Source organism: Stegodyphus dumicola, chromosome 10, assembly GCF_044657685.1.
Source record: "Stegodyphus dumicola isolate Sdum_Otavi_A_Nest chromosome 10, ASM4465768v1".
NCBI lineage: Eukaryota > Metazoa > Arthropoda > Arachnida > Araneae > Eresidae > Stegodyphus > Stegodyphus dumicola.
Window position 1 is genome coordinate 123,191,483 of NC_140777.1, and position 27,040 is coordinate 123,218,522.

At 33.8% G+C, this 27,040-nt stretch overlaps 1 protein-coding gene across 4 annotated transcripts in view; it reads left to right on the forward strand.

The window, feature by feature from the left end:
- The window catches only part of BBS1 (Bardet-Biedl syndrome 1), a 177,076-nt gene that overhangs the window by 47,206 nt on the left and 102,830 nt on the right, over positions 1–27,040 (forward strand). For 3 of the 4 annotated variants that reach the window (XM_085825486.1, XM_085825489.1, XM_085825488.1), the window contains exons 8-9: positions 15,563–15,694; positions 21,980–22,086. In XM_085825486.1, coding sequence (XP_085681612.1) covers positions 15,563–15,694; positions 21,980–22,086 — 239 coding nt within the window. The remainder of the gene's footprint in view (positions 1–15,562; positions 15,695–21,979; positions 22,087–27,040) is intronic. The other variant, XM_085825490.1, reaches the window with a different exon arrangement.

The following is a 27,040-nucleotide window of genomic DNA, read 5'->3' on the forward strand; positions in this document are numbered from 1 at the left end:
ATCACCCCAACACTGCAGGATCAGTTTGTCATTCATTCTGATGCATCCCAAATCGGAATAGGTGCATGTTTGTCACAGCAAAGGGGAGAGAAGCAATTTCCCATCTGCTACGCGAGCAAGAAATTATCGAAACCTCAACAGAGCTGGCCGACTATAGAGCGTGAAGCTTACGCTATAGTATGGGCATTGAAGAAGTTTGAACCTTGGATATTCGGTTCATCGGTGAAAATTGTGACTGATCATAATCCTCTAGCCTTTATAGTGAGAAATGCTCCGCAATCGTCCAAATTACAACGATGGGCCATAGCTTTGCAGAAATATAATCTCGAAATAGAACATTGCCCTGGAAAAAAACTGTCAAACGCGGATGCATTATCCAGACTTCCCACTTGTGAACTTTGAACATTAATTTACTGTTCATCTTCACGAACATTTTGTATAGTTAATAATTAGATAGTTTTCTTTGCTTTTCATAATCATTTTACAATTTTGTGCAAATAAGATGTTTATGTAATTTGAAATAGATAGAGAAATTATTGGATAACAAATATTCGAGGTAAGTGGTAAATTTAGATATTTGTCTCCCAAGGATTTAAATCATGCTGCAGCATCATTAATTAAAAGGAATGTTAAGAATATAATTTTATATATATATAAGAAACTTAATAATTTTACTGTCATCATTGGAATAATACTAGGGTATATTTTAACATGTTTATAAAAGAAAATATCAACTTGATTTCTTTGAATTAAGAATTGATAAATTGTTACAATAATAATAAGGTTCGGAACAAGTGAAGTTAAAAATGATTTATCTATGTTTATATATAAAAATGTGTTATCTATGTTTATGTAGTAAATTGAGGTATGTCTATAGTAATTGAGATTTGAAAATTAGGAGAGAATGTATAAAAGTATATGTAGTTTTTTTTTCTTTTTCACGTTGATCGCAAACAGTTGCTAGATTTTAGTTTCCAGATTGCTGATTGATTTGTAAATAATATCAACAACAATCTTACGACGGGGGTGTGATATCTGGCGACTGTTTGGCGATCAACAGAGCATACTTGGCGCAGGTAGTCCTTCTCCGAAAAGGGTTAATGTATTTATTAGGAGTTGCATGTTAGCCTCGGAAGAGGATTGTACTATGCGGTAGGAGCGACGTACTGCTCTGAGTAACTATTATATTATTATTTGAATTATATATTTAATAAATGTTTGTTTCGTCTTGCTAAATGGTGCCTTGTTAAACCACGAAGTCATCATAACTTCTACCTTCTCAGGATCTGGAGAGTGAGTGCCAGAACCTATTACGTGTCCTAGAAACTTCACGTGACTCTTTCCGAAATCACACTTTTCTAGATTTGCGGTTAGACCTGCGTTTCTCAGTGTCTGAAACACTTGGTCGATGTGATAGAAGTGGCCATCCAAAGTTTCAGAAAATATTGCCACATCATCAATATATGAATGGCAGTAGTTCTTATGGTTTGCAAGCACTTTATCCATCGATTTTTGGAAGGTACTTCTAGCATTTTTCAAACCGAAAGGGAGAACTTTCCATTGGTAATGGCCGGAATGAGTGATAAATGCTGTGTAGGGTTTAGCTTCTTCTTTCATAGGAATTTGCCAATATCTCTTGGTTAAATCGAGAACTGTTATGAATTTGGCTTTCCCTATTTCGAATAGTAAATCTTTAGCAATCTTCATCGGATAGGCGTCCGGAACTCTGAAGCTATTTAAAAGCCTGAAGTTTATGCACAGTCTAACGCCGCCATTCTTTTTTGCAACACATACTATAGGATGTGCCCAGTCACTGTCACTGGGTTCTATAAGATCCCATTCTAACAGTTCTTTAACTTCATGATCGACTTCCTCTTGAAGATCCCCCCCGGGGGTCGACGTAGAGAACTCTGCGAAGCTACTGGCTAGGATCTGTACCTAGGCAGTCTCGGCCACGGGGGTATAAAATCACGAACCTGGCGGTTCCAGAGCCCGGGGTTGGGTCATTTGTATGGTCTGACCTCGGGGGAAAGGCGTAAGACGTATACCAGATGGTTCTGTAGCTTGGTGTTGGACGGCACCACGGTGTGGGACGGCACCGAGTTTGCTAGGTAATGTCCTGATGGGACGCGCTGCCCGTGTAGTACTGGCGGGAGCATTAACGACCGGTCAAGTCCATCAGGTTGTCAGTCACGCCTCCGCCGAAGTGCCGAGAACAAGGAGTGGTGACCCCTCGGGTCCGGCCCAGTAAGCGGAGGTTTTTGGAGTTATTTCAGTCAGAGGCAGATCCGGTTTGGGGCCCGGCTCCTCGGACTATAAGGAATTAGATTAAAACTCCTAAGTGGTCTTCGTAATAGTTGGGTTGAGGCTAAGTCGTGGCCTGGTCCCCCACAACTCCAGCCCATTAAATCGAATTCGATTGTGGCTAATCTGTCATGACCTCCCCCTGCCTGATATGGGGGTTCACAGTAGGTCGATTCTCCCAGTTGCGCAACTGAGCGCAGGAGGGATGTATAAATGTTGTTGTTGTTCCTCTTGAAGATACCCCCTGGGGTGCAACTGGCTGGATCCTATATCCTGACAGAGTACTCTGGAGGAAAAGCATTTTGAGCTTGGCGGTTCCAGAACCTGAGGGAAGGTCGTTTATACGGCCGGACCAAGGGGGATTGCAGAAGTTCCAGAACCGGAGGATATGGTAGCGTAGTCAGTCTGCGTATTCCGGGTAATGACCTTCGGTGACGGGCAGCCGTGTAGTACTGGCAGGGGCGCATCCACGGCCGGTCAGATCGCCAAATTGACAAAGGTCTGTAGAGGTCCTCCCTCCGGGGTGGTCTCCGAGACCCGTGGTGTGTAAGCATCCGGTGGCCCGGTTCAGCCCCGGAGGATTTGAGAGAGTTTTCTAAAAAGTCTGCGCAGGGATTTGAGGCACCCCGGCGTAGCAAGAGTACTAGTTCTAATCTCTTTAAGAGGTCTAAGCGGACATGTCCGGCCCTCCCGCCTGATATGGAGGTTGATTTCGGGTGTCACCCTAGTTGCATTAAGTTAGCAGGAAGGGGCAGCATATATTGATTGATTCCTCTTGAAGTGAAACAGGAACACGGTAGGGTCTCAATCTTTTTGGATTACATTCTTCTGTAACCTTGATGTCATGACCATCAGCATTGGCTTGACCAAGTTTGCTACTGAAAACATCTACATAAGATTTTGGTACTTTAAATAGTCCTTCCCGTTGGTAATATTTTAAGTCGCCTTTCAAATTTTGTAAATGGGTCCAGATATCATCAGCAGATTTATTCATAAGATCTGCTGGTGCATAGTGGATATCTCCAAACTCTTCATCTTGGTCAAAAATAATACCAACGTGATCTACACGAGCAATGTAAGGCGTTAATGTATTTATATGGAGTTCTCTAATACTTCCGTTTTCCATTTCGATTTTGGCAGGGTGTGGCCTGGTAAGTTTGATCACGGTAGCTGGTCCTTGCCACGTGTTGAGCAATTTATGTGATGATGATGGCATTAACACGAGGACTTTGTCCCCAACATTGAAGTCTTTTCTTGAGAACGTAAATTGTATCTTGAAGTGTACTCTTCTTGAGATATTTTGGAATTTGCTGATGCAATGTCATGAGCTTTTCTTAATTTTTCTAAAAGGTCTTGTAGATAATTTTCAATTGAACGGGAAGCTGTAACTGGAATGCTACGTTCACCTGTCCATATCTCTTTCAGCAAAGATAATGGTCCTGGTGGTATTCTTCCATTATCATCTGGAAGGGAGACAAACCAGTGGTGCTATGTGGCACTTCTCTGTAGGCAAACAGGAGATAGGGAAGATTCAAATCCCAGTTTCTGCCTTGTTCTTGGATATTTTTGTCCATCATCTCTTTTAAAGTTCTATTCCAACGCTCGACAGCACCCATACTCTCGGGGTGTCCTGGAGTGGAGAATCGTGGAGACACACCAAGTAAGTTCTCAAAGGCTCGGGTGAGTTTGGCTGTGAAATTAGTTCCTTGGTCGGAACAAATCACTTTTGGAAATCCAGTTTGAGTAAAAAGCCTCATCAAAACGTTGCATGTTGTTTTCGCACTTATGTCTTTGACGGGGGTGGCTTCTGCCCATCTGGTGCATAGGTCAACTGCACATATCGCAAACCGATGACCTCTCCTGGATGGGGGTTCTAATGGCCCGATACAATCCACGCTCCATACTTCAAAGGGTGTTTCCGGTCTAACAATAGGTTGAATTGGGATTCGATCTTTGTACGTAACTGTTCTCCTCAATTGGCATTCTTTACAACTTTCACAGAATTTTTTAACATCTTGCTTAATAATAGTAGGCCAAAAGAATGGGTACTTGATTCGTTGAATTGTCTTTTTCTCACCGAGGTGGCCGCCAAGAGGGATTTCATGTGTCATTCTTAGGACTTCCCTTCTTTTTTCTAAAGGTAACACAACTTGCTTAATGTTTTCACCACAGATGTATTCGGAATGAAGTAATATGCCATCATCGAAAATATATGAATTTTGATTTTTATTTGCCCATTCAAAGCATTTTTTCAGAGTTTCGTCTTGTTCTTGATGTGTCTTGAATTCTAGTCTTACTCTGTTCGTTGTTTTCCGAGACTATGTTTTCTTGGGAAATCTGATTAACAACAGCCAAATTTGTAGTATTGTCTTCAACTGGTGAGGGTTCATCATCTGTCTCTTTGTACTCTAAGGGGGATGTATCCCAATGACAGTCATTGCTCCACAGTTCAATATTTCCACAGAGCGTTTCATAAGCTGAAGAACTCAATAGCAAGTCGGTAACTAGCTTTTTTGAAACAGCACACTTAATGGACACTCTACCGTGAAAATCATCGTCAATTTTCATCTGGAAAATCTTTAGTGGAGTAATTTCGTTTTCACCAAAAGCAGAAGATATCTCTATTTTACTTTCTCCTTCGCAAGGTCTGTTGTCAACCAATTTCTCACGGACTACTGAAATTTGTGCTCCCGTTTCTACGATTCCATTTAGAATAATATCTCCACATTTAACTTTGACAAGTTTTAATTCATCTGTGTTTCTAGACACGTCCACTGATTTTGAGACAGGAATAGAGATCTTGGCAGTTAGCACTTCTGGGTTCTCTTTTTCTGCAAGGGGTGCTTGTGTTTGTATTTAGTTGTTTTGTGCTGTTACAGGAGCACTTCTTGGTATCCGAGTTTTGGTACATAACTTAGATGTATGACCTTCTTTTCCACAATTATAGCAAGTTAGTTTGAAACTAGGCTTTTGTGGTTCGTCACTCTTACGGGATGGGTACACTCTTGGCGTGTTCTCAGCGGACAGCGATTTATTTCTGAAAGTTCTTTCTGGAAGTTGAGAACGAGGTTGCCATTTTTCATTAGTTCTGTCTGTTGATGGATTACCACCAGTCCGTTTTGAGATATTACGAACACTGTCATATTCGTCAAGTTTATCAGCTAATTTGGTTGGAGAAACGAACTTCGCCCAGTCGTCAAGAAAATGGTCTCTTACTTCACAGGGTACTCCTTTCTTAATTTGGTCAGTAATAATCAAGTCTTTTAACGCGGCAAAATTTGTGATTTCAAGACCATTGATCCATTCTTCAAAATAACTTGTAATTTCGTAGCGAAAATCTCTCCATGATTTTTCAGCGCTCTTTTGGTGCATCACAAATTTTTTTCTGAAGCTTTCAGGATTTAATTTAAATCTCTTCAATAAAATGGCCTTAATGTACTCATAATCTTCAAAATTTTTTTCAGATTCCCTACCAATTAATTGAATGATTTCAGATGGCATTAAAGTCAATAAACATGAAACCCAATATTTAGGATCAATCTTTGTCCTTTTAGCTTGTCTTTCAATTTCAGGATAAATAAATCACAATATCATCGTGTCTTAAATTGAATTTGGGAATAAGCTTAATTAAATCAAAATTATGATGTCCATTTTCATTTGTTGGTGGAGTTTGTGTTAGTCGAACACGAGATTCAATTTCGAGTTTCCTCAATTCAAACTCCATTTGCTCTCTTTTCTGCTGTGCTTCTAATTTTTCTTTCCTTCGTTGTTCCTCAATCTCTTCTTTCCTTCGCTGTTCCTCAAGCTCTTCTTTCCTTCGCCTTTCCTCAAGCTTTTCTTTCCTTCGCTGTTCCTCAATCTCTTCTTTCCTTCGCTGTTCCTCAATCTCTTCTTTCTCTTGTTTCGCTGTTCCTCTTCTTTTCTTTTCCTCTCTTCAATAATCGTTACAAACACTTCTTTAGCAAATGCTTCATCATATGTATCACTTTGAATAATTTCATTTTTTATCGCCACGATTTTCATACTTGGATCTACTTGAATTTCTAATTCAGCAGCTAAAACCAGCAAATCCTCTTTTTCCCATGTCCCATAAAAGCCATGTCTCGATTTTAAATAAACCTTATTCTTTGCAAATTTAATAATTAAAAAAAAAAAAAAAAAAAAAAAAAAAAAACTTATTTCTTGTAAATGCGTCCTTTAATTTATCCTTAACATTAGTTAAAGTATGAACTCCCTGATTGCGGTTTTCTCTTTCGTTGGGGAAACAAAAAAATCGTTTCTATGTGTAACACTGTAGCAGCTGGCTGACGCCAAGTACTGATTTCTGATTTTATTCAGTCAATAGACTCTTAGTTTTATAAAAAGCATTTTTTTCTTTTTTCTATTTAAATATAATTCACAATGAATTTAATTTTATTCGGCACGAAAATCAATCAGTGGAATCAATACTTAATGTGTTGTTCACCTACTCTGGCGAGTCAAACGAAATTACATTTGAACACTGGCGTATTCATTACTTTGACAAGTAAATAAACTAAAATTCCATGACGAAAACAATAATTAACTTTTCATAATCTTAATTAATTATTTTACGTTTACAAGCTAAATTGAGCTCTCACCTGAGTTATTTTGGTTCGTAATTATATGCGGGAAAACCCTGATCCTGTCGACTGCGCCAGTAAAAATCCTTTCCTTTTTTCAATATAATGGATATTGAACCTTGTAGGAAGAACAAAGCAAAATTTTCAGAATGAACAAAATACTTTTATTTGAATTTTAAAACAGAACCAAAAAACTAAATGCTGCAGCTCTTAACTATCAAAATTTTAAACTCTTAACTACTACAGTTAAAACTCTTACAACTATTAAAATACTAAAATCTTAAACTCTCCAAACAAAATATATCAAAAAAAAAATCTTCCGAATCCTTTCTTGTTGCCACACCGTAAAATGCAAGTCCTTATCCTATTATTTATATTTCACGTTCTCTTTAAGTCACGATCTTTACAAGTTATGATCTTTACAAGTCACGATCTTTACACTCTATCATGAATTTGTTGTTCGAAAGTAAAAACCTTTTCTTCGATTTGTTGTTAGATAGCAGAAACTCTTTCTTCGATTTGTTGTTCGACAGCAGAATCTCATTCTTGAATTTCTTCAACTTCATCTTCAACTGTCTCTAGTCGGCCTTCTATAATCTCGCATTTGTTTTCTATTATGACACTAATTTCTCTTTTCATTTTCTCTTGAGCTACTTCAATATTTCTCGGTGCGATTTCATCTCTTCTTTAACAAATACTTGTGCTGCTTTCATCTCTTTTTTGAATGCAGCAAAGGCTGCTACCAGCTGTCTTAATTGCTCCCTCATCCCTCTCGTCACAGGTATTTAACCCCACTTCTGACCCCAAAAATTGTTGCATGCGTACTGGTTCGCAATAGATTGAATGCACACATCCGATGATATTTTGATACATTTTATTTTACCAAAAGAAACGTTTTACAGTTCTGAAACTTTTCACTGAATACTTGTACAGCTCTTCTCAGTACCATAGAGTACAATCAGTATTATATTTCGAACTACAAACTACGTTAAACACAGCGCAGTGCGAAATGCATCTAAAAGGCGAAGCTCGCAATCCTCTCAGTTCTCCGAAATCAAATCTGGACTAAAAACTGGGAACTAATGCTATGTCCGGGCTTATATGGTTTTCCTCCGAGAAATGTTTAGTATCTTCCATTTCTCGAAATTACTGGAAGGCATATACTGTTAAAATTACATATAAGGGCCGGATACTGTTACGATGTCATATAGGGATCAATTAGAGTTATTCAATCACAGTATCAGTTACAGTTATACAGGAAACGGACCAAAATGCAGCCAAATTTGATTAATCGTGGCACTTTCTCGCCAAATTTGGTGGATAAGATTACAGGGACAAATCTATTTAACATTGAAGTAAATGGCTATCTTGTCAAATTAGCGAGATAGCCATTTACTTCATTAACATCTTTCTTGGGATCTAGTGGGTTTCTTTTTTTATATTATTGCAATTGTTGGGACATAGTCGAAAGTTGATAGCGTGTGCTCCACCACAAGTGAATTTATTATCAATTTTGCTATGCATTTCGAACTCTTATGAGTCAGAGCGCATTTAACACACCTCAGAACGAGTTTACACTCGTCCGAAGAGTAGAAGAAATGCTGGCAGTTGTGGCATTGAGCCACACCACCTTGTACTTATATGGTTCAACTTTAACATCAAAACAGAGAAAGTTACCAATATCATAAATTTTCTCATTTCCCGAAACATTGACTAAGTGAACCTGAAATAGAGGAAATGGTGTCCTAGCTTTAAATCTGTACATTTGGTTAACCTTAATGATGTTGAATCCATCGGCAATCAACTCTTCTTTAATTTCGTCCGTGGTGCAGTCGTGGGCAAGCCTCGTAAAATTACCTACACTGGCTTTATTTTTTGGCATGTAATACATAATATTAAATGCTATTAGCTTCCAGGTATCTGGTGATCTCCTGGTGTAAATTTAAGTGGAGGAATAATTATAATGGATCTAATCCTTTGTTTGCCTAAGGGGCTATTTTCAGATTTTCGCCACTCATATTTTCAGCACAAACAAGCATTCATATTACCATTATTTTCACTATTATCAGGAGTCGCAAATTTGTTACAGGTTTTAACATCTGCGCTATTCTTAAGGATTTTGCGTGAACTGAAGCATTTGAAAATCATATTTCACTGCTGAATTTATTGGGTTGACAGACTGTTCAGGTGGAGATGACTAACATGGTATGATATTTTAAGTAGATACTCATAATAACTGAGCTAACTGCAATATTATTAACAAAAATTTACTGTGATGTTATTACAGTAGCATAATATATACCTAGGATGGCCAAACTTCAAGACAATGGGAGCCGCATGATGGATTTTATGAACGTTCGAGAGCCGAGAGCCCAAATTTATATCGTTTCAAAAATAATGAGACCGGTTATAAAGAAACTTTTGAAGTAAATTAATGAGTATGTCATTAATAGGATTACATATAAATATGAATATATACATATAAATATGAATATTTATATAATCAACCGTTTTGTGTTCAGCCAAGTCCCAAGAAAATAAAAATTTGTAACTCTTGTACCGGGCAACTTTGAGTAAATTACAAATTATTTTTTTAAATTTTTAACTCATGAGTAGTATTTTAAGAAAGGATAAATTAAATGATACATATCAACGCGCACTTATTATTCGAGAAAGAATATTTATTTAAAAATAAGCTATCAACTTGTTTAGGCTTTATAAAAAATATATTTTGACATCATGAGAGAGAGCTGGTCATACTTAGTACTTTAATAGAAGCCATTGGAGAACATTTTGCACAAATAATCATTTTATTTACAAAAACAAACACGGAATTCATTTGGTGGTTCTTTTTTTCTTCTACATCGTAAACTGAACTAACATTCTTTTCTAAGAAGAGAAGCGCCCTCTAACGGCGATACAAAATTGTTTGCGGGATTTTTCAACACTACCCACCTGATAATTTTGCAAAAAATATCAATGTTTTAGCATACAAAAGAATTCAAATGTAAGAAAGCAACTGACATATCAATATTAAGTACACTGCGAAAAAAAAAGGAGGGGGGTGACAGTTCTATATCTCCCGTTCTGCTGGGCCGATTGACGGAATTCAAGCTGTATTTTTCATGTCTCGAAAGCGCGGTCTAAGATATATATTAGATTTATGTATAACATTATTCTAACATAGGTATTTTGACACAAAATCGGACTTTTTCTGAAATAGCATGCCAATTTTCTTTGCATATTTCGATTCTACGACTCGAATTATGCCCAAATATTAAATTTTGTAAAATTTGGTGCGAAATTTATGGAGAAATTCAAAAATTTATCTTGGCGCTTTTTTTTCTGTTTGCGTTAAGAATAGTTCACTTGGCGAACTTCTTAATATATGGCAACCTATTTTCCTTTCCCTTTTTACATTGTGCGGTGAGCGGAAAAAAAGCTGCTTCGTTCTCTCTTTCAAATAATGTTCTTTATATTACATTTTTAATTATAATTGTTATTATTTTAGATAACTTTTTCGTTTTCGAATTTCATTTTAATTGTTTAAGTTGCATAGTTTCTTTCAAATAGCTGTTTTAAAAATTTCTATTTACTCATTCGAACTGCATAAGTTTAAATAAAAGGTGCATTCCCCCCCCCAAATAGTTTTCTCTCTACTATATTTTTAGCCATAGTTATTATTTTAGGTAATTTTTAAATTTTTAGAATTTTATTTAAATTTTTTTTTCTTGCATTGTCTCTTCAGATAATTGTTTTAAAACTTTCTATTCATTCATTCGAACTGCGCATTTTAAAGATATTTATTAATATAAATTTCCCAGAATTTGATTTTATTTATTTGAGTTGCGTTTCTTTCGGAAGAATACTTTGTGACCTAAACTACGATGAGGCTGAAAACTGCATATATTAAAAGAGAAAATACAGTAAAGCACAGTTAACACACCTTTCAATGTTCTGTTCAGAAAAGATATATAAAAAAGAGAGATGGATATCCGACATTTTAATTTAGGATGACTTGCATAGATTGCTTTAAACAGTTATATCGTTGTGCCCATTATTGCTTTACACAATTTTAGCATCCTACATTTAATTTCTTAAAATGTTATTCATATTTTAGTCAAATATTTTATTTTTGAAATCGCAAGAATCAAAGATCATAAGATTAAAAAAGTTTTAAATTTGAAAAAAATACTAAATTTTATGCAAAAAATTTATTTTTTCTTCTTAATGGCTTGCTCTTTTTCTTCAGGCGTTCTGCAAGTATATTAAAAAGCATCCAGCTTTTCTAAACAATCTTGGTATTTTTGACAGTAATTTTAAATAAAATTATCGCTTTCCAGTTCAAAAGGGCCCACAAACGGCCGAGGAGTAATGTCGCTGAACACTGGTTGTTTGCTCCGGGGCTCGAATCCCGGCGAACGGGCTGGTTGCAGGCCGTTTTCTGGGTTTTTCTAATTTGTAGCCTATATATACGAGCTGGTTTCCTTTAGAAAGTTCTTCACGAAGGCATCTCCCATTTTAGGCAGATAGCCCTGCTTTGCCTTAACTTAACAACCCAATTCAATCCATTTCATCAGTATTTGGTCAGAACCTTTATCAATCTTTAGAGACTAGACATTTTGAAGGCATGAGATGGAAAGACTGGTTTCATCAAGAGGGAAACGTCATTAGATGATATCCATATACGTCACTGGATAAATTCCTGAATCTTCAAATAATTCGACTGAGAAATCATGGGATGCTGTGTTTATGATACGATATGATGTTCTATGACGTAATTTAAATTTATACAACCATATAGTCGAAAACCAGTCGCTCTTCACTTTAATTTTCAATGATATCGTTTTTGTCTTTTCCGTTAGCACAAACTCAATTGCTGTTATTTGCTGGTGTACACGTCCAAGTGTTTTCTCTTTGAACACCCAACTTCCTTGAAATAGATTCCCCTTTAAATTTTTGCTTTTTCCCCCCCCTAATTTCCTTCTACATTTTTTTTCAGTGCTGACCCAAGAAAATTAAGATTTTTCGATTGTTATACTTCCATAAATTTTGCATTCTTCTCAATCCCTTTAAAATAACAGTTGCATCAAATGCGTTTCAGCTGAACACAGATTTTAATTTTTTAGACAATTTAACTATAAATAAAGTTTAAAGCAAAGTTGCCCACCAGCGGCCGAGCGGTAAAGTCGCTGAACACTGGTAGTTCGGTCCGAGGTTCGAATCCCGCGAACGGGCTGGCTGCATGGGTGTTTTCGTGGTTTTCCCCATGTGTAACGTGCATACGAGCCAGTTTCCCTTAGAAAGTCCTCCACGAAAGGCATCCCTCCCCTTAGGCAGATAACCCTCGTGTGCTTTGCCATAATTAAATACACCACACCAACACCACATTTTAAAGCAAAGTCCAAAGGATAAATATTTGAATTAAAAGATTTTTGTTAAATGAGAAAGAAATAAACCACTCCAGCAGCGTTTACCCTGTAACACCGAGTGACCCGATTCTTATATCGGGCGCAAACAATCTCAATCATATCATTTAGAGATTTTAAGCCTAGTAATTTCTATATTAAAGAACACTTTCTTTATATATAACCTACAACACGAAAGAAAATTACAACTTAAAACATTCTTTCTAAGAGGATTAATGTAAAAATTTATATATATATATATATATATATATACTATATTTTAAAGCTGGAACATAACCCAAACTGCCAACGTTCTGTTTGCTTAAAAACATTTGTAAAAATAAATATCAAACGAACTTTCTCAGTTTTAGACAATTAACTTTAAATGCAGCTAAAGTAAAGTAGCAGACGATAACACGGCGAAGGTAAAAATTTATTCTTACAAATAAATTAAAAAAAGAAAAGAACAAAGAAATTTTAAAAAAGTTAAAAATTTGAATAATATTATCAATAATTTAAAAAAGTAGCTTTTCTTATAGTATTAATAAATATTTATTACGCATCATTGAGGGAAAACATTTTATATAATTAATTCTCAGTAAAAATTTATTTGAAATTTAAGGTTTAAGGTTAAAAATAGCTATTGCAATAAATAAATAAAAATAATAATAATAAAAAAATGAACATTTCACGAAAATATGTAAATTTGTGTATTTGAATAAAAAACTCTAATTTTTCGCAGGTATGGTTAGAATTGCACCTGCTTTAAGATGATGGTAAAAATTTTATAGGTTATAATTCAAATTTTTTTTTCGAAAAATTTATAAAAATTATTTAAGGATTATATTAATTTTATTAACAGTTAAGTTTTAAGTTTCTTTCCTGTCAAATTCTTAACTTCAACTTACTACTTCCGGCCAGAACGTAGTTTTGGAATCACTCTGAATACTTAATGAGGAGGAACGGTATTTAAACCGCGAAGTCTACTGATTTAAAGAGAATCAGAGTTTCTTGACTTGTGTCGAATGGAAAGAGAGTGACAGCGCGCTTTTACTCTGCATCAGGTAAAAGAATGTCTGGAACAACAAAAGGATGATAAGAAGAATCGAGATGGTAGAATGGGATATTTCACTTAGCCGCCATCAGTCGGCGAAGAAAGATGTAATGAATGAAAATAGACAAGCAATGTGAAAAAATGTTGGATCAGTAAGGTAGTAAGTACTTCAAATAATTAACAAAATGTTAGGTAAGAATATCCGAAGGATATTTGTGTTTTTCTCTAGGAAAAGGTGAGCATCGCAAAGAACTGATACAGCTGTTTGGATGTAATAGTACAGAAAGGAAAAAATTTGTTGCAAGTTTTTTTATATAATTTTGTATAGTATCGATTTGAAGATTTTTGTGAATATATGAATTTGGAATGAACCAGGGTGCATTAATAATTTCACGAAGGGTTCTATTTTGAATAACTTGGATCTTTTTTATGTGGATTTTAGCTGCGTGTCCCCATACCGGACTGGCGTAAAGTAAAGTAGGTCTAAGGATGGACTTGTATAAAAAAAGTGTATTGTTGATAGTCAGATTGCTATGTCTGCCGAAGAAAGAGGACGCATAGTAGCTATTGAGATATTGAATTTCCTGGCAGTTTCGTGCAAATGTTGCCGAAAAGTTAGTTTTTTGTCAAGTGTGACTCCGAGATACCGACGATATCCAGTGGCATAATGTAAGTCGTAGAATCGAAATATGGAAAAAAATTGGTATGTAAATATTGGTATTCAGAAAAAGTTCGATTTTATGTCAAAATATCTATGTTAGAACAATGCTATATATAGATCTAATATATGTCCGAAGTCGCGCTTTCGAAACATGAAAAACGCAATTTGAATTTCGGCCCACTAGAACGGGAGATGTAGAACTGCCCCCCCTTTGTTTTTGTTTTTGCACAGTGTACAGTTCCAATCCGCATGCTTCCAGGGTCAATTATAATAGAACTTTTATTCTTTATTTAAATTAAGTTAAAGTTTTATTTTTCGAATTAAAAAAATATTGTTACGAAATGTAAAGGCGCGGTGAGATCGCTTCCCCGCAAAGCAGTTTTAGGGTTGCCATAAAATAGCAAGGATGGCAAGGTTGCCACATTTGGCGAGAAATCGCCCGTTTGGCGACAAAATTGGCAATATACCATGGACGGTTGGAGAACCTTCTGGAACGCATTCTTACCGGTTTATTCCAGAATGTTCCCGAACACAAGCCGAAAGCTATATAAACCCTGCTGGTCCGCAGTCAGTGAGTGTGCTTCATCGAGAGGGAAAGTGTGCGTCTCTCGTCTAGCGAGTCAACTTTTGCGGAAGCAATCGCGTTGACAGCCGGCCAGCGAGTGCCGAGTGGGTCGTTGAGTGCACCGAAAGAGTCTCGTAGAGTATCGCGGTTAGTGCATCGTCGAGAGAGCGTGTTGAGCTCCGGAAACGACTGAACCGAGAGTCAGGAGCTGTGCTCTGTGGGTCGTCGAGTGCATCGCGAGTTGTAGTGTGGAGAGTATCGAGAGTACGTGGAGTTCGGAGAACGACTAAGCAGAGTCGGGAGCTGTATTCCGGAAAGCAGAGTCGGGAGCTTTGCAGGAAGCTGTCTCCTTTGTGATAGCCTGATAACCTGAAGGCTGTGTCGCTGATCGTGTCAGCGTGTTTATAGTAGATCTTCGACGACTGTAAAACGCGTTTTGGAGCTGTCCTGACAATACTGGCAAATAAAGTGTGTTTCGATACTTCATAAAGTGTCGTCGTTATTCATTCCAAATCTACACGAACCCCGTACGAACGTGAAGTAAGAAAATAACGCAACAGCTGGTGTCAGAAGAAAAGAGAAAAAAAGTAACAATATGTATAATTGTAGAAGATACATTACTTTCTTTATGTTAGTAGTAAAAATTTGATGTTTTACTGAAAATAATTATGAGACATATAATAATATGTAATCAATTTCTAGTTTAAAGTTCAGAATTTCTTTTTTTTTTAATATTTGAGAGTTTTAAAGTGAGTTTAGTGTATATGGAAAAACTAATTTTTAATGAGTGCAAATTTAAACTAACATTTTGATTGAAAGAAGCATATATCATAAAAGTAAACTAATTTATAAAAAGGGTAGAAGTTGTTGAATTTTTCTGTAACATCACCACATTAAAAATAATTAATTGTATTTGTTAAAATATTTATTTATCTTCTTATATATTTACTCTCTAATAAAAATTTTCAGACTGTAGTAACATCTTTGAATTCAATGAAAAAATCAATGGCTGAGGAAGATGCAGTCAGTTGTTTGGTTCTCGGCACAGAAAACCAAAATGTTTATGTTCTAGAACCAGATGCTTTCACTATCCTCTCCGCTGTAAGTACAACTGCTAGTTAATGAAATTGAAATAATAATAATAACAATAAGAAATTTAAAAAAATCTGAAAGCTTTCAGATTTTACATTACACTCAAAGGGACGTTTTTACGTTTTGTGGGTTACCTTTATTTATTAAATAGCATGTTCTTCGCACTTACCAGAAACCAGAAAATTTAGTTCAACAGCAATATCGCAAAATAATTTTAAAATGAGCATATCTGTAGAATTTCCGATACACAGTCTTGCACGCTAGAGATAAATTTTTTTTTTTCGTACAGTGTTGCCATTGCTCGCTTTGAAATCGTTGAATTTGTAATAAAAAATTCGTTAATGTTTTACAATATATGAAATGGATAATAAAAAAAATTCAAATTTCAAATTTGGGCTTCCAGATGCCCATAATCGGATGGGACATTTGGCGAGAAATCGCCCGTTTGGCGACAAAATTGGCAATATACCATGGACGGTTGGAGAACCTTCTGGAACGAATTCTTACCGGTTTAGTCCAGAATGTTCCCGAACACAAGCCGAACATATGAAAACATATGAACACGAATATATGAATTGAACATATGAAAACACGAATCTTTGCGTCATTTAAAACATTTTTGTAATTGGCAGTATGTGTATGACCAATGACTGTGAAAGTAAAGAGCATGTAAGGACTTTTGTGAATATGGTGTGTACTTTTACTTAGAGTCTTTATCATTTTTAGAGTTTATTCTTCTTCTCGTTGTATAAAGTCGTTACTTATTTCATTCTTTTTATTAATAATTTATTTCATTTTGCTGGTAAAATTTATTCCATGCTATTACATATATGGAAATGTCAAGTATCAAATTGTGTACTAAAATTGTAGCAAATTTAGATGTAGTTTCTTAATAAAATATGCATGGCATGAATTTTTTAATAATACGTTATTCAAAATGTGATGGCTCTAGGTACCCTCGTTTTATCACAATGCGAGAAACATACATACATTTATGCAGATTCTTCATTATTTAATTTCTTTAAATGTAATACAGGGCTGTAATGTTTGTTGGAAACAGTTTGAAAAGTGAACCAACATTTAAAGTTTTGAACTCAAAATGCCAAAACGAAATTAATAGCCCTTCTGAGCTAAACGCCCTTTGGGCTTAAAAAAAAAAAAAAAAAAAAGAAGTATTTGCAAAGCCGGATAAAAGAGAGTAAATAAATATTGTTTTTAATATTTCACTCATTTGATATTTGTCACTTTTTTGTATCACTATTAGCTCTACTCCTTGTTCGCAAATGTCCTTACTCGATTTTTATTTTCACCACCGCAGGTTGTATACATTCCAATTACAAAAATCTTTTAAATGATAAAAAGAGTCATGTTTTTGTACTTTTAAATTAAAAAGCATTAAATTTGTATGAAATATGAAATCTTAACTTTTTACACGTTCTTTTGCTCCCTATACTTATAGTTAGGAAAATTTTGTACGCATTAATAAGAAAATAAAATGACAGAAATTGACCGAGATATTTGATATTAAAGTGGGTAATCATTCAAATTCAGGGGTCAGACACAAATTGAATAAAGAAATGTTTGATTTTATACATAATTAAAAGTAAAATATCATTTTGAAAAGATTCCTGATGTTAATTACCTGTTGTTAAGAGATGACCTGACGAGCATTTCTATGCAGATTATTGAGAAAAATATTGATTAATCCAAGTGTTTTCAAAATGGAGACCTTATTCACAGAATCTTGTAGAATTCACGTTCTAGAAGATTCTGACAGGCGCTATTGGCTTGTAACCAAATCGTAACTTTATTTGCATAAATTAAAAATGAAAAATATTTGTGCCGCAAGGAATTTTTTGTATGTTTAACAAATTATCATTCTGAAGTAATAAAACTTCATTAGAATATTAATGACACATATTAGGCTTTGAACATTATTAATGACCTGTGTGAAAATTTTTTTGGCATACCAAATGTAGCAAAATTATAAATTTCAAAAGTAATTAATAAATCACAAAAGAATTTCATTAAATGGCATTTAAGTGGGAAAAATTAACTTTGAATTATTCTAATTTATTTGTTAATGGAGTCCTCAATGCAAATTCAAAATGACGTCAAATATAGTAAATTCTGAAATTAAATATCTCAGTCAATTTTTATCGCACAAGAGTCAAACTTTTCGTGTTTTATTCTTTTTTATAACGAGTATAAAATTTCCTAAATATAAGTAAGAAGGAACGTGTAAAAGGTTAGATTTCATATATTGCTCAAAATAGTTTTTTAAAATGATTTATTTATTATTTTGTTTACTTCCTTGTACAAAATAAAGGAAGTACTGTAATCATGAAAAATGCCGGGTACCATACTTCAACAAAAATATATATTTTAATCGCTATCAAATGCAATTTAACGATGTTTTTGCGTGACATCTGCACATAAGAACAGAATAAAGGACTCTTTTTCCCCAAACGAATTATAAAACTGATTTAAAATGGAGCCAGAAGAGTTTTTTTTTTTTTCCCGTGGCATCTGTACGTACGTATGTATCTCGCATAACTCAAAAACGCTAAAATTTTGTATGTGGGACTGCTATAACATGTAGAAGTGCACCTCCCTCTTTGGTTGTGATCGGCCGTACCAAAAAATATATAAATCATTTCAGTTTCTTTATACTGATATGTTTATAAATTGTGCATTTTTTTGCTTTGCAAATGATTAAATTATATTGTTCTTAATCTTCCATTAAGGTTTTTATGCCTTACGTAACCTGCATGTTACAGTTGTACAATTATCAACAATTTAAAAGTTGTTTAAATGCGGCTAAGCCTAATTTATTTACCATAACAGCCATATTTTTTAACATTTAAAACTTAGCAGAATAGTGGATTTGTTGCCAATCTGGAGAAACTAAGCTTCGCAACAACAAAGTAACGTCTTTTATTTTTGCGAATTAAATTATGCTTAATCCATTCTGGAATTATCATTTAAGTTATTAAATTATCTCATATATTAACTTAGCATAGCGTTCACAATAAATTAAGTCAGTTTCTACGCCTTCAGAGTCTTTTTGTCGAGTGACATCAAAAGTAAACTTTCAGTTTTGCGCATCGAAAAATCTGTCTCCTTGCCCACTGGCTGAATTGTTTGTTTTTGCGTAGAAACTGTAATTTTAATTGTAATTTTTTTTAACTGTATTTGGTGTTTTATGTTTTTGCCTTGCCGCGAAGTGAGAACTGAGTTAATGGAATGAGAAATGCATCTCTAATGAAAGTCGAGGGAATAAGTGTTTCATATTAGCAGAAAATACTGTCGCCAGTCTGTTTCGGATAGAGGCCTAATTTTTTTAATCTGTTATGAGTAGCGCATGCGCATTAGGTAAGCAGCGCTGAATCGTCTGTGAAAAACTGTTTATGTTTTATTTGTTTAATTTCTTTTATACATAGTTTTAGATTTATTGTGGTATTTGGAACATGTGGCAACGATTAGATAATTCTTCATATGATATAATTTTTTTTGCATGAGTTATAAAATGAATGAGATGTAACGCTGTTAAGTGACCTAGCGCCAGAGTATCGCTATGGTAAATAAATATAGTGAATTTTAAAAAGCACATTTATTCTATTGTGGTTTATGCGCTATCGACGCAGTAGATTTAATTCAGTTCAATAAGTTTAAATGTAATGCAGCAGATTTTTTTTTAAGTTGGAAAGTATGAAAACACGAATCTTTGCGTCATTTAAAACATTTTTGTAATTGGCAGTATGTGTATGACCAATGACTGTGAAAGTAAAGAGCATGTAAGGACTTTTGTGAATATGGTGTGTACTTTTACTTAGAGTCTTTATCATTTTTAGAGTTTATTCTTCTTCTCGTTGTATAAAGTCGTTACTTATTTCATTCTTTTTATTAATAATTTATTTCATTTTGCTGGTAAAATTTATTCCATGCTATTACATATATGGAAATGTCAAGTATTAAATTGTGTACTAAAATTGTAGCAAATTTAGATGTAGTTTCTTAATAAAATATGCATGGCATGAATTTTTTAAAAAGGAAATTATATGCATTAAGCGTGGAGTTTTGTTCAAAATTTTGTGATACAGTCAAAAGTCTTTAACCCGGACTCGTTGGGACTTCGATTCCGGATTATCGATTTTTCCAGATTATAGATCATCAGTTTAAATCTGGTAAGATGGCATGCAGAAATTATAAAATTAAAAATATGAAGCCGTAATTTATAAAATAATGAGCAATTATGATCTAAAGGGTATCAAAATATACAAAAAAGAAGCTTAATATTTATTTCTTTACTTTATTAAACATTTCTTTCAACGCGCGCATGCGTAAATCATACCTTACGCATAGCCGAAATTAGAAAATTGCAACCAGAAAACTATTTGATTTGTATTCGTGATATTTATAATGATGAGGAATTTGATTTAAATCATATCAAAGACGGAGTACATCGAGATTAAATACTACATTTAGTAAGGAATTATAAGCCGAATAAAATAAAAACATCTGCCCTGAACATAACGATAGTGCTGACAGATCAACTTCCAGTTCATAGCGCGCCGCGACGTCCCCCCCCCGCGCAGAGCAGCGTGAAATTGATAAACAGATTTCGGAACGGTTAGATAAACAAAGGATATGCCTTTATCCATTTTTTGTAGCAATTGGTTTTTTGTTTGATGGACATCGAAACATACTTTCGTTTTCTAGATCCTTTGGGAGCTCCAGCATCGGAAATTCTATTTGATATAATCGAAAGTTCAAGCTTACTTTTATAAAATTGCTCTTACAGTCTGCAAAAAATAATAAGCCGAATCCAATTCGAAGATTAAGGAACAACGCAATCATCAACATTAACTGAAATAGATAATTAGATACATTAAACGCGCACGCGAAAACGTATTCTGCACTTGCGCAGACGCATATGCGCAGTCGTAAAAGTCTTGTGCGCATGCGTCAACGCGGCGCATGCGCAGAAAGATTTTAGGTTTGAGGTCCGGATTATAGATCATTCCGGATTATGGGTGTCCGAATTAACGACTTTTGAGTGTAATTAGTATGGAATGCGGGGTGCATTTCAGCTATTCTTTTTATTTTTTAAATATAATTTTAAGTGAATAGATTTAATCATTTGATATAAAAAATGTTTGTTATTTCTTTTTATTTCTATAGTACAAATTTTGTACTGGTAATTTTTTTTAATAAAGAATATCGAAATCTTATCAGAATACATGACAAATATAAAAAAATGTGTATATATATATTATTTGCTCAGTCAAATTATTTGATAATAGTAAATTATGTAATAAATTTACTTTTATTATTAGAAACACAATGCTAGTTGTCTTGAATTATTTTATGGACAAGTTTGTAAATTGAAGAAATAATCTTATATCTCCTACGTGTTACTTATTTAATTTGTTTTTCGTCTCATATCATTAATGAACCTCTTTTTGTGTTATTTTTTCCGTCATGTATTTCTAATTTATCTGAAAGATTGTAGTCTTAACTTAAATTGTGTGTTATGCTTATGCGTGTGAAATTTTACTGTTTTGTGAATTTTTAAGCTTAAGTTTATATTATTTTGTAAATCTTTATGCCAATAATCACAGTATTTACAAACTCGATTTTTATTTACATTATCGTTTTTCAATAATTTTTACCTAATCATGATTATGATAAATTTAGAGATTTGAGAACATAATGATAAAGCTCTGTTTGGAGCATATTGTAATATGTTGCATATATGTAGTTATAATAGTTCGTTAACTTTAATAATGTAACTTTATCAATTTTCTTTTTACTGTGAATAAAAATTTAAAAGTTAAGAGTGAGAGAGAGAGAGAAAGGAGTATTGCATTTAACTTATTCAAATTTAATAACATTTTGAAAGTTTAACTTCTTCTTCACCCTTTCTTTCTTTCTTTTTTATTTCAGTGTAAGGTAAGCTCAGTATATTTAAAGCATTAAAATCTGTGAGCTATTGTAATGAATATGAATTTCAAAATATGTTGGTCTCTTTATATGTACATAATATTTCTGAATATTTTAAAAATTTATTTAGTTACTGCTGTTTTTAAGAATTATTCTGATTGTCACTTGGTGTAACTTTATTGTGCTAATAAATGCTAAATTTTTTTCCAAATTTGCATATTTTGCGTTGTTTTAAGATGAGGCAAAATTTATTTTTAGATGGTATTAATTTCGGAGAAGAACTCAATGCATTTCAAGGTAATCTTCTGTCTTAGGCAAAAAATTATTATTATTATTTTCTTTGTTTAGATGTCTGTCCCCAGTGTACCTGTTTTTATGGACGTAAGTGGGCTCTTTGACGTTGAATTCCGAATTGTTGTTGCGTGTCGTGACGGTTGTCTCTACACTCTGAAACGGTATTTCATTTCTTCCAAACTATGTCTTATTATTTTTTTTTTTTTTTCTGATTTAAATAGTATTTCATAGGTATGAAGCATATTTTAACACATTACCGACCTGTAGCCTATTAATCGGCTTTTCATCACTAACGTCTAACTGGTAGTTCGGTCCGTGGTTCGAATCCCCATCATTAACGTCTAACCGACCGATCGCCTATTAATCGGCTTTTTTTAGACAACGCCTGCCGACCGATAGCCTATTAATCGGCTTTTTTTCGCCAACGCATATCGACCAATAGCCTGTTAATCGCTTTTTTCTCGGGACTACCTAAAAATAGCCTATCAATTGGTAGCCATGGCGATAAATAATTGCCATTTACTATATCATCTGCATTTTATTATTTCACTTGCGATAAGTGCGTTGCTTCGTAAACTCCCACATTTTCACACCGTTTTTAAAAAAAATTACCTTTCACGATGAGCGAAAAAAATGGTACTGGAGAGTTTTATTTAGACGATTTATCAGATTGTCCTGACAGTTATTTAGAATATGAAGATTCTGCGGCTGAGCAAAATCTGCTGTTGAACCGCTAGCGGTCGGTAAAGTGTTAACTACATTATTCCCCAATAATGTTTTGCAATTAAAAAAAAATAAAATCTTTAGCCTTTTTAATAGCTTTTTTTACAAACCTGCAGTTCATTTATGGCTTTCAAAAAGCGGTTTTTATAAATATAACCGATCAGTAAATTAAACTGATCAATAAATGTCTTTAAATTTGTAATCAAGAATTTAAATTTTTAATCATTGAAATTGGTAACATAATTTTTATTATAATTTTGCTCTGAATTTCACTTTTTAGTCCAAAGAAGCGTTAGCCGAGAAGGGCTATTAGTCTCCAAACGGTCCGCTGCATCGGTTTCCTATAAATGTCCGTTTCACTTTTCAAATTGTTGCCACGAAATATTATGGCCCTGTATTTCAATTAAATTATGACGAATCTGCATGTATATTTCTATGTTAATATGTTTAGCTACTAAAGCACATACTGTTTTCATATGTTTAGCTACTAAAGCAGTACATTTAGAGGTAGTAACTGATTTAACCACAGATTCATTACTTGCTACTATTAAAAGATTTATTGCTAGACGTGGAAAATGTAATACCATAATGTCAGATAACGGTACTAATATGGTTGGTGCAAAATCAGAACTGAAAAAATTGCATAGTTTAGTCCTTAAATCTAATTCTGATATAGCAGATTTCTTAACATCTGAAGGTATAAATTGGAAACTTAATTCCACCTAGAGCACCAAATTTCGGTGGTTTATGGGAAACAGGTATTAAGTGATTTAAATACCATCTTCAGCGTACAATCGGCAGTTATAAATTAACTTAATAAATAAAGAATAAGTTCGATTGTAGCATAGTGAATGTTTATGTTCTTAAAATGTTACATTATTTTATATTATATTCATGATGAAAGATTATCTATTAGCTTTCATATTATATTGTAGAATTAGTTGTTCTTGATTTGTTAAATTGTATGTTTGTTTGTAATTTACATGTTGAAATTTGTAATTTCAACGGGCGGCGGCATGTTAAGTTAGAATATAGCGCCACCTATTGGATAGGGAGAGAAACTCTCACTTGGCCATCTAGATTCGGCTAAGCAACATGCCAGAGCATGTATTAGATCTGAATAGTTAATTACTGTAAATAAATTAGTTAGTTCTTTTGCTATACAGTCCACTTATTAGTTTAGAATCATAGTACAGTCTCTTTAAAACTCTAAAACTTCAAAAAAGTACATTATTATTGAGGTTAAATCAAATAATACTCATAGGGAATATCTACAATTTAATAATTAAGAAAATGGTAATAAAAAGAAACGAATGCAGCGTAATCGCAACATTTCCACCGTTATGGAAAATACAGAAATCAATAATAAAAAGAAACTAGTACAGCTTAAACGCAAGAGAAAAAAATTTAAAAAAAAAATATTTGTTTAGACCCCTTTTCATTTAAGTGTCTAAATAAAAACATAACCTTTAATTTAACTTTTCCAAAATTAATGGTATCATAACAACAACATTAATATGAGAAAGGGCCCAAGTTTTTTGGAGAAACGAGGTTCGGTGTAGTCTGTGCCACCGACAAAAAGCTTGAAATCTAACGGATGGCAAGTTCCATCGCAGTTCCTTTAATCATGGCTGTAGGAATGTACAACGTTCTTTCTTCAAATTATTAAAAAACAATTTTATACTTTATTTGATATCGGATTTCTAATTTGGCAAGTTCATTTCTAATTGGAGAAGTCAAATTTTTTGAACGTAATTTATTGACAGTTAAAACTGGCCAAATTAGAAATCCGATAACAAAGAAAGTAATACATTGTTTTTTAATAACTTTTAGAACATTGCATATTCCTTCAGCAATAGTTAAAGGAACTGCTGTCGAACTTGCCATCCGTTAGATCTGAATTCGTTTGTCGCTGACACCGACTACACCGAACATCGTTTCTCCCAAACTTGGTCCCTTTTCACATTTATGTTGTTGTGATATTTTCCTTTCATTGAAAATTTTACATCCAACACAGTCTCCATATACAACGTTTTGTGTCTGTTATACTGTCTACAAGACTTTCATTTGTAAGTTCTTCGTTTACATTGTATATTATTATTTTTCGTTTTTTAACCTCCACTAGTATCCTTTTCATTTTCTTGAAATACTTGTTTCAATAACTACCATGTGATCCTTTCTGGCTACTTCTATTAGTACTCCACTCTTTTTAATTTTCCTTACTCCCTTAAGCGAGTGCGAAAAAAAATATATTGTTGCTGCGTACGGGTTCGTAATGGATTGAATGCACAAGTCAATAAGAGAGTGAGGAGAAAAAATATATTGTTGCATGCGTAATGGATTGAATGCACAAGTCGATAAGTAGTTAATAAAATTTTTTATTATCCCAAGAAATAAAACAAAATGCTGAAATTTCCTCAGAGATATTCGTACAGTATCGCAATATCTCACAGTAGTTATATTTTAAACTACTGAAACGTTAAATAGAACTCAATTAAAAACAGGGAAAGCTAATCCACAGTGATTTCGCTACAGTCACGGTGAATTCTCACAGTGAATTCGCTACAGTCAACAAGAACTAAGTAAATAACTGAAATGAGATGGTTTCCTCCAGCTTTTATAAGCTTTTTAATCATGCACGAGAACATTCTGGTATTTACTCGATTTTTCTGGATAGCAAAAGAGTACAATTACGAGATATCTATTTATCAAAATGTTAAATGCGCGTGCTCCTTTATTTTAATTTTTCCGGCGAAACTTTCTCTTCAATAAGTCTCATGCTGTATTGCACGGGAATATAAAATAATTTTAATTACAAATTCTACTAAAAATAGCTGAATAAATACAAAATCCGTAACAATATATACTAAAGTTGCTATTATATAAATGCATTTTGTATGGAATCAGTATTTTCAACTAAATGATTTTTTACTTGTTCTGAATCTTAAGATTCTTTTTGATTCTTTGGTTATACTAGAATTAAAAGTTCTTCACTTTTTCTAACTGCTCAAAAGGGATCTGGATCTAGCTCTTTTTTTTTTTTTTTTTTTTTTTTTTTTTTTTTTTTTTTTTTGCTGGTTTTGCTGCCGTTTCGGTATAAGTCTTTTTGTTGCTTATCTGGACTATATTTACAAGTTTCTCATCTACGCATCCATAAAGTTCAATTTTGCCTTCTAAGTTAGTCATCCGTAAACATTGTTCAGTGATTAAATTGAGAAGATGAGTGAAAATATGATGTATTTTAATACCGCTTCTTTAGAAATATGTTCTTTTGTAAATAAGCATTTAAATCGTCCATATTTTTTCTTTTTGCTTCCGAAAGGAAGTCATTAGAGGTAATAATATTTTTATGGTTTTTCTTGTCCTTCCAATACTGATATCCAATAGAAAAATTCTTATTTATTTAATTTGTGGTAATATAAGAGTAAAAATGCTGTATTGATAGTTATTTGTAAGAGGTTGATGAAAATTGATGCTTCTTATGAAATTATGCATTTTAAAATTATAAGAATGAAAAAAAAAATGTTATAAACTAAGAACTAGGATATGATTATTGTTAAAATATTATGGGGTAAGAAATGAGATTACTAGATTTGATTTGCTATGATACCGTTTCTATGATGTTAAAATATATTTTTCAATAATGAATTAATGGCGAGTGATAAAATAAAATTTGAAAATTTTAGTGTAAATACAACTCTGTAGATATTAAATTAGAAATGGAAGGAATTACGATATTATTAAATAAATTATCTGGTTGTAACGAAAGTTTCCCGCCAAAAAACATTCTTAATAAAATTAGGGAAAAAAACATGGAAGCTGTACCTTTAGTGCGTGTAGTAATCACTACCTAAATCTATGATTTTCTGCCAACGTTTCGGTAGCTTTTTCTCAAAGCCTTCGGCCCAGAAATTTGGTGGCCGCGAATCCAAAATCAGATCATTCTCATTTTGGACATCCTGTGCAGAATGGAATGTAGCACCAGCAAGATGTAGCTTAAAGTGTAAAAAGAGGTAGAAATCCGAAGGAGCGATGTCGGGACTATATGGTGGGTATGGCAAAAGATCCCATTCGAGCCCGTACAGTGTGTAGCCGGTGTAGACACTTGTGGTCTTCTATTTTCTTGATTGAACATTACTTTTTTTGCACTGGAAATCAGTTCGACGTTTTTCCTTGATAGCAGCGTCAATACGGACTAGCATCTCGCAGTATACCTTACTGTCGAGGGTTTTGCCTTTTTCCGGATACTCTTTGTGGACAATACCACGACAATCCCACCAGATACAAATTGTGATCTTTTTTTAATCAAATTGCGCTTTGCGATGCTGCCGACGGGCCCACCCGGCACAAATCAACTCACTTTTCGGCCTGGGAAGTAAATATCCTTTTCAT